Consider the following 9,244-nt stretch of genomic DNA (forward strand, 5'->3'; position numbering starts at 1 on the left):
TCCTGGAGGGTTCGGGTTTCACAAGATTGTGATCATGAAAAAGGAAACTATGACATATATTTTATATCACTATCATGCACACGCACCCTCACACATAAGGATGTCTCTGTTGTAGAAAGACTGATACATGTTTGATAGTGTCTTGATGCTGTAGTGTTTGTCCTTCATGTTCTAATACTTTAAGTTACCCTTCCTTGTGTTTTTTGTAATAAATATATATATTTGTTTTAAGCTGTCACATCAGTCATTTACATTTAAGTCATTTAGCAGATGCTCTTATTCAGAGTGACCACAGTTACTGCAGTCATCTTCAGTTAGCTAGGTGGGACAACCACATATCACAGGCATAGAAAGTATATTTTTCCTCGATAACAAGCACCTACAGTAGATGGCCCTAGCTGTCAAAAAGACAGTACTAGACCACAACAGATAAAGACAACAAAACATGATACGTATCACTCCTGGAGATATCAGGAGTCCTCTAGCTATAGAATGAAGTCCCAAGCCGTTGCAGCTTTCAGGAGTCGCCTGTGTTACAATGAGTTGTCTTTCATTTCAGTTCATACAATAAGTAATATAACATATTATAACGTTTTCCCCACATGTAGTTATCTATTTCCATTATCACTACTAGTCTTGGGGCGCAAGGAGCCTCGTGGTTAGAGTGTAGAGGTGGCAGGTAGCCTCGTGGTTAGAGTGTAGAGGTGGCAGGTAGCCTAGTGGTTAGAGTGTAGAGGTGGCAGGTAGCCTAGTGGTTAGAGTGTAGAGGTGGCAGGTAGCCTCGTGGTTAGAGTGTAGAGGTGGCAGGTAGCCTCGTGGTTAGAGTGTAGAGGCGGCAAGAGCCTAGTGGTTGAGTGTAGAGGAGGCAGGTAGCCTAGTGTGTTAGAGTGTAGAGTGGCAGGTAGCCTAGTGGTTAGAGTGTAGAGGTGGCAGGTAGCCTAGTGGTTAGAGTGTAGAGGGTGGCAGGTAGCCTAGTGGTTAGAGTGTAGAGGTGGCAGGTAGCCTAGTGGTTAGAGTGTAAGGTGCAGTAGCTAGGTTAGAGTGTAGAGGTGGCAGGTAGCCTAGTGGTTAGAGTGTAGAGGTGGCAAGTAGCCTGGTGGTTAGAGTGTAGAGGCGGCAAGAGCCTAGTGGTTGAGTGTAGAGGAGGCAGGTAGCCTAGTGGTTAGAGTGTAGAGGTGGCAGGTAGCCTAGTGGTTAGAGTGTAGAGGTGGCAGGTCGCCTAGTGGTAGAGTGTAGAGGTGGCAGGTAGCCTAGTGGTTAGAGTGTCGAGGTGGCAGGTAGCCTAGTGGTTAGAGTGTAGAGGTGGCAGGTAGCCTGGTGGTTAGAGTGTAGAGGTGGCAGGAGCCTGGTGGTTAGAGTGTAGAGGTGGCAGGTAGCCTAGTGGTTAGAGTGTTGGGCCAGTAACCGGAAGGTTTCTGGATCAATCCCAGAGCTGACCAGGTTAAAATCTGTCCTTCTACCAGGATGCCGTCATTGTACATAAGAATTTGTTCTTAATCTAACTGCACTGTTATCAGATATGAAGGTAAGACCCAGATGCAGACCACGTCGGACAACCAATAGTTTAATAATCCCAAATGGGGCAAATACAGATCAAGGCAGGCAGGCAGGGGTCGGTAGGGCAAAGGTACAGGACGTCAGGCAGGGGTCGGTAGGGCAAAGGTACAGGACGGCAGGCAGAGGTCGGTAGGGCAAAGGTGCAGACAGGCAGAGGTCGGTAGGGCAAAGGTACAGGACGTCAGGCAGAGGTCGGTAGGGCAAAGGTACAGGATGTCAGGCAGGTGGGCTCAGAGACAGGACAGGCAAGGGTCAAAACCAGGAGGTGAGAATACAAGAAACTGGGGAAAAGCAGGAGCTGAGACAAAATGCTGGTTAGCTTGAACAAACAAGACAAACTGGCACAGACAGAAAACACATGTATAAATACCAGGGAATAATGGGGAAGATGGTGTGTCATGACTGTCCTGCTCGGCTCAGGTTACCAATGACCACAATCCTGCAGAGAGATTTCATCCCCACCAGAGGAGAAGGGATCTCAAGGGATAGGAAGATGTGGGGGTTTTATGACCCCTCACGCCCATCGTAAATCTTAGACCACAGACAAAATTCCTTTGTCCTCTCCCTATGGAGAACCAGCCTCAGAACATTAAACATGAAATAAAGGGACTTTGGAACAATGGTTTCCGTCAGCCACAATGTTGGTCATGACGATAGATGGACTATGAAAATGTATGTCATTTTTGTTTTGTTATTAAAGGTTAATAGATTACGTTATTACGAAAACATTGTAACGTTAAGAGTTTTCCTAGTATATGCTTGATGTTTATACATTGTACGTTGTGTGGAAAATGTCCAAATCAAAGAGAATGTTTTGGTAAAGATGAAATGTGAAGTTAGTTGTCTAAAATTGAATTTTAGTCAAATCTAGACCTTGCCTCTTAACTTGGTACGCCCAGAGAATTGCCCCAAAGGCAGTTACGCCCACTTCTGACCCGAGGGTATAAAACCTGTGAGTGAAGAATTAACATATCAGACTAAGTGACCCAAGCTGCAGCCGAGGTCTAAAAAAGTAAACGAACCCAAAACTCAACCCAAGGTTGAAGACAAAGAAATATTTTTCTACCCAAGCTACTGATGAGTAGCTGTGTCTAAGCGGGTGAATTCAAGCCGGACCACCTAGCCTCCACTCTCCATCGAATCGTGGTATCTACACTGTTTCATTCCTACGCTGTGAGCTCTGAGTTACAGAGCTGTCTGCCCTCAGAAGACCCCTTCCAGAGCAAGGGCGAGGAAACAGTTAAAATAAGCATAACTGACAAATGCACTCAAATGTATATTTCTCTCGTGTACTTTCACTTTTTCTCTCTCTTTTAAATCCCCATTTTGGGTAACACGCGCCATAGTGTGTTGGCCCGTTATACTAAGTTCTAATCAATAGCCTAGAATGTGTTTTTGTGTATGTGTATATTTTATCATCATTTTAGCTTTCTAGTAAATAAATACTCAACTAAGATTGGTGTGGTATGAACTCATTGGTGAGACCCGGGTCCGTGCAGAATCCCGGGCTATACGACGTTCAGAACGAGACTGCAGAGGTAACTGATTAATTAGCGCCTGTTGTAAAATCGATATTCTGATATTCTTTAAGTTAATTTGGGAAATAGAAACTCTAAATTTTCCCATGGTGCCCCAGGTTAATGAGTTAATAATTGCTTGATTCAGGTAATCACGCAATTAGAAACCTTTAATCATTCGATGAGCAACAGTCGTCACATTAACTAATACAACGTCACCACAGGTGACACCTGGAGGGTGGTGGAGACAATCACAAAGGCAGGTGAAACAGATCAGGGTGTGACAACTGCACAATTTACAGTAGCTATTACAGTGAAATAATTATTGTTTGAGGAGAGTGCCCAGTTATGAACCTGAAAATGTATTCATAAACCAATTAGGCACATTTGGGCAGTCTTGATACAGAAGTTTGAACAGAAACGCAATGGTTCATTGGATCAGTCTAAAACTTTGCACATACACTGCTGCCATCTAGTGGCCAAAATCTAAATTCCGCCTGGGCTGGAATAATACATTGTGGCCTTTCTCTTGCATTTTAAAGATGGTACATAAAAATAAAAAATAAACGGTTGGTTATTCCTTTGTATTATCTTTTACCAGATCTGTGTTATATTCTCCTACATTCATTTCACATTTCCACAAACTTAAGTGTTTCCTTTCAAATTGTATCAAGAATATGCATATCCTTGCTTCAATGCCTGAGCTACAGGCAGTTAGATTTGGGTGTCATTTTAGGCAAAAATTGAAAAAAAGGATTAGATCCTTAAGAGTGCCTCTGTGCCTCTATTTAGTTTTCATGCTAGTGAGGGCCGAGAATCCACTCTCACATAGGTACGTAATTGCAAAGGGCATCAGTGTCTTTGAACAGCGCGATTTGCCAAGGCAAGAAACTCTGAGCGCAGCCCTATCCAGAAATCTGGCAGTGGCTTCTGATTAAATTCAATTTTCACAGAACCGCTTCTTGAAATTTCGATGAGGCTCTCTTGTTCAGATATCGGTAAGTGGACTGGAGGCAGGGCATGAAAGGGATAACTAATCCAGCTGTTTGTGTCGTCTGTTTCGGGAAAGTACCCGCATAATTTCCACCCAGCTCACTCAAGTGCTTCGCCATAACACATTTGACATTGTCTGTAAACTTTAGTTCATTTGCGCACAAAAAAATCATACAATGATGGAAAGAACTGTGTGTTGTCCTTGTTAATGCAGACAGAAAAGAGCTCCAACTTCTTAATCATAGCCTCAATAGTGTCCCGCAAATTGAATATAGTTGCGGAGAGTCCCTGTAATCCTAGATTCAGATCATTCAGGCGAGAAAAAACATCACCCAGATAGGCCAGTCGTGTAAGAAACTCATCATCATGCAAGCGGTCAGACAAGTGAAAATTATGGTCAGTAAAGAAAACTTTAAGCTTGTCTCTCAATTTTAAAAAAACGTGTCAATACTTTGCCCCTTGATAACCAGTGCACTTCTGTATGTTGTAAAAATGTTACATGGTCGCTGCCCATATCATTACATAATGCAGAAAATACACGAGAGTTCAGGGGCCTTGCTTAAACAAATTTGATCATTTTCACTGTAGTGTCCAAAAAGTCTTTCAAGCTGTCAGGCATTCCCTTGGCAGCAAGACCCTCTCGGTGGATGCTGCAGTGTACTCAAGTGGCGTCGGGAGCAACTGCTTGCACGCGCGTTACCACTCCACTATGTCTCCCTGTCATGGCTTTTGCACCATCAGTACAGATATCAACACATCTTGACCACCAAAGTCCATTTGCTGTCACAAAGCTGTCCAGTACTTTAAAAATATCCTCTCCTGTTGTCCTGGTTTCCAGTGATTTGCAGAATAGGATGTCTTCCTTAATTGAACTCCCATAAACGTAATGGACATATACCAGGCGCTGTGCCAGGCTAGCCACGTCTCTTGACCCATCATCCAGCTGTAACGCATATAATTCACTGGCTTGTTTGCGAAGCAGTAATTGTTTCAAAACATCTCCTGCCATGTCACTGATGCGTCGTGAAACAGTGTTGTTTGATGAAGTCATTGTCTGTATAGTTTTGTGGAACTTTTCCCCCAGCATTGTCCCAGCCATATCTGCGGCAGCAGGAAGAATTAAGTCCTCCACAATAGTATGGGGCTTGCCTGTCCTAGCCACTCGGTAGCTCACCATATAAGACTCTTCTAGCCCCTTCGTAATGGTATCTGTTGCTTTTATACGTGTCATGCTACTTGAAAGTCGTCTTTATTCTCGCTCCAAAAACTCCTGTAGCTTATTTTTCAAATTGTCATGTTTTGTTTCTAAATGTCTGCGCAAGAGTGAAGGTTTCCCACGAGAGAGTAACGGCTAATGTGATTGGATGTTAATTATTTGACTAGGCTACCTGTATTTGACATTGTGTTGTTATTTTGCTGAACACTAGATAGTTTAGTTTTATTTTTGGCAGTGAAACGAGTCTACTCAGGTGAGAAAAAAACCTAACCTCACCCAACTGAATAGCCCCATTGGAAAATATAAATTGTACTGTTTGAAAATGTGAAGGGAAAAAAATAGATTTTTTGTATTTTTTTATATATAAGTGTATCACATTTTTATTTGGCGTACCCCCGACGGCATTGCGCGTACCCCAGTTTGGGAATAGCTATCAGGAGTCGTAGTTCATCAGGATCTCCTAGGGCAATAAGACCAGGAGAACTTGAGGGGGTGTATAATTTCTCCGCTCGGCAACTGTTTATTATTAAATAAATACCTTTGTTTTACACCCAGGGATGCGCGTCACAAACCCTTCACCTGTGGYCCAGGAGTTCCTCACCGTAATGGGACCTAGTGTCCCACGAGACGAAAGAGGTATACTCACCTTGTCATGCAGAGACATTTTCATACACACCCCAAAGCATGGGCCCAACACAGTAACAAAGAGGAAACCCTCTGGTCTATTTGGGTCGGTGGCCCCTCCAGAGGAAATGCACAGACAGTATTTATTCAAGCAAAGTCCTTTATAATCAGTCTACACATCCTATGGATTCTCTAGCTCTCCACCTCCAGGAAACACAATCCTGTTCCTAAAGAAAAATACTAATTATATGACCCTGCACGTGTGGATAAAAAGCAGAAGCTTACCTCTAACTGATGTCTTAGAATTCAGAAAAAGTTAACAACAAAATACAGCAGTAGAATATTTATCAAAAGGGCCCCAGAGAGAGAGAGAGGTTCTAAAAACAGGCCGTCTGCAGACAAAGACAAATAACCTGCCAACAATGACTTATATACAGTCCAGCCTCGCTTGTAAACTCCTCCCACAACCAGTTACAACTGATTCACACAATACAGGAATACCCCCTTATCCAATCACTACTCCCCTGGTTACAAAACATCCCCCTTATCCAATCACTACTCCCCTGGTTACAAAACATCCCCCTTATCCAATCACAACATCCATTATCCAATCACTACTCTCTGGTTACAAAAACATCCCCCTTTATCCAATCACTACTCCTCTAGTTACAAAACATCCCCCTTATCCAATCACTACTCCCTGGTTACAAAACATCCCCCTTATCCAATCACTAATCCCCAGGATACAAAAAATGTGTGGCTAATTTGAAGAATCTCAAATATTAAATATATTTTGTTTTAACACTGTTGGTTACTACATGATTCCATGTGTTATTTCATAGAACAGATTCCCTTAATTAATTAGAAAAATGTCTAACAATGATTAACATAAAAAGTATGATATCTTGTTTTGCTCAGAAAACTTGGGGACCAAATAAAACCACCAACGGCCCCTATGGGAAACCTGCATCAGATCTGGACATCTGTATCCATATCTGACTACGACATTGAGTGTTCACAACTCTCCAACACCATCCCTCAGTTGTTCACCTAACAAGTGGTGGTTGTCTGAACTGCAGGATTGTCCATTTCATACACAAAGAGCAGCAACATTACCTGTTAGGTTCAGACAACAGCCCATTATATCATTACTGTGACATTGACTGGAGCAGGATCAGGAGGACCAGCTAGAGATGGTCCACAGGTGTATCTCAATACTCTCTTAGTCCCGTCTCTGTGTCCTCATTACTTTCTTTGTGGATGTTTTTCACGTGTTAGCAGATTAGTCTTCTGAATTAATATTTTATTCACAGACTGAGCAGCCATGTTTGTTCTGATTTAAGCTTTCCCACAGTCCCCACAGCTACATGGTTTCCTCTCTGGTGTGAGTCAGTTTGTGCGTAGTTAAGATCTGCTTGCGATTGAAACTTTTCCCACAGTCACACAGGTGAATGGTTTCTCTCCTGTGTGAATCAGGATATGTCTCCTTAGGTCCCCCTTCAGAATAAAGCTCTTCCCGCAGTCATCACAGCTAAATGGTTTTCTCTCCTGTGTGAGTCAGTATATGCCTCATTAGGACCCCCTTCTGAATGAAGCTTCTCCCACAGTCCCCACAGCTAAATGGTGTCTCTCTGGTGTGAGTCAGTTTGTGCGTAGTTAAAGTCTCCTTGCGATTGAAACTTCTCCACAGTCACCACAGGTGAATGGTTTCTCTCGTGTGTGAGTCAGTATATGTCTCCTTAGGTCCACTTCTGAATAAAAGCTCTTCCCACATTCACCACAGCTAAATGATTTCTCTCCTGTGTGAATCAGTATATGTCTACTTAGTGCCCTGTTCTGAATAAAGCTCTTCCCACATTCACACAGCTAAAATGATTTCTCTCCTGTGTGAATCAGTATAATGTCTATCTTAGTGCCTGTTTCTGAATAAAGCTTTTTCCACAGTCACCACAGCTAAAAGGTTTCTCTCTGGTGTGAGTCAGTTTGTGCGTAGTTTAAGGTCTCCTTGCGATTGAAGCTTTCCCACAGTCACCACAGGTGAACGGCTTCTCTCCTGTGTGAGTCAGTTTATGCCTGGTTAGGAAATGTGCGCGATTGAAGCTTTTCCCACAGTCACCACAGATAAATTGCTTCTCTCCTGTGTGAATCCTCAATGTGACTAGACAGATCTCCATTGAGTTTGAAGGTCTTTCCACAAACAGGGCAGGTGCAGGGTTTCCCACCGTGACAGAGTCGGACATGGGCCTTCAGTTTACAGGTGGAGTTGTAGCGTTTTTTGGCAGGAACTACATTCACTGGGTCTCTTACTGAAGAGAGTCATATGTCTCTGCAGGTCAGCTTTCAGAGCAAATTTTCACCACAGTCACAGCAGTGGTGAGGTTTTTCTAGATGTGGTGCTGGGTTGGAAGCAGTGTTCCCCAATGGTGGACTGGGATCCAATGGTGGGCTGCTGTCAAGTCCTACTGTGTCGCTGCTTACAGCTGAACTGTGGCTGGAGGCATTGTTTTGATTATCTGGAGGGTCACAGGGAACGTAGAGACCCTTAATGTGGGTACAAGTGACCAAAAGGTTTGGATTCTACTGGTTTAGAGTCACTCTCTCTGTTCTCCACAGTCTGGGTTTGGGGAAGAGTCAAGGACTGAAGTGGGTCCTGATCAATTCACTTTTCACACAGGAAGGAGTGATATGGAGTCTTTGGTATCAACGAACCTTGAAGCTGCTCTTCCTCCTGACTGGTCCTGACTTCCCTGTCTTCCTCTTTAATCTGTATGGTCTCTGGGTCCTCCTGCCCAGACTGGGGCTCCACTCCTGCTCACAGTGCTGCTGCTCAGGGTGAACCTCCTCTTCAGAGACAGAAAGAGAGAACTGCAGGGAGTCTGGAGGGAAGGAGAGGAGGAGCAGAGGTTATTAATATACTACAGAATTAAATAGAACACTTGAATCACAAATGTGAATTATAGATCTCAATGATTTTTTAATTGAAAATGGTCTTTACTGGTATTGATCCTAAATAATAACAGGAGCCTAAAATAATGTGCAATACAGATAAATAGTTTTACTGCTCCCAAACTTGATATTTTAATAAAGCTTGTACACGTCTATAATGTGAAAGATTTTCTCAGAAAAACTAGATGTTTTGATCACCGTATCCTTACTAGAGGTCGACCGATTATCGGAATGGCCGATTAATTAGGGCGGATTTCATTTTCATAACAATCGGTAATCGGCATTTTTGACACTGATTATGGCCGATTACATTGCTACACGAGGAGACTGTTGTGGCAGGCTGACTACCTGTTATGCGAGTGCAGCAAGGAGCCAAGGTAAGGTGCTAGCT

The 9,244-nt window shown here is 43.2% G+C and overlaps 2 protein-coding genes and 1 pseudogene across 2 annotated transcripts in view; 1 reads left to right on the top strand and 2 right to left on the bottom strand.

The window, feature by feature from the left end:
• LOC112070140 (zinc finger protein 681-like) overlaps positions 1-9,244 on the top strand; it is a 92,778-nt gene that overhangs the window by 39,630 nt on the left and 43,904 nt on the right. The window lies entirely within an intron of this gene.
• On the bottom strand, positions 3,421-8,295 carry LOC139024240 (gastrula zinc finger protein XlCGF57.1-like; annotated as a pseudogene).
• The window catches only part of LOC112070139 (uncharacterized), a 4,485-nt gene continuing 3,840 nt past the window's right edge, over positions 8,600-9,244 (bottom strand). Inside the window, exon 3 of the mRNA XM_024137558.2 lies at positions 8,600-8,783. Coding sequence (XP_023993326.2) covers positions 8,608-8,783 — 176 coding nt within the window. The 3' untranslated portion in view covers positions 8,600-8,607. The remainder of the gene's footprint in view (positions 8,784-9,244) is intronic.

This window comes from Salvelinus sp. IW2-2015, unplaced genomic scaffold (assembly GCF_002910315.2).
Source record: "Salvelinus sp. IW2-2015 unplaced genomic scaffold, ASM291031v2 Un_scaffold1234, whole genome shotgun sequence".
NCBI classification, from domain to species: domain Eukaryota; kingdom Metazoa; phylum Chordata; class Actinopteri; order Salmoniformes; family Salmonidae; genus Salvelinus; species Salvelinus sp. IW2-2015.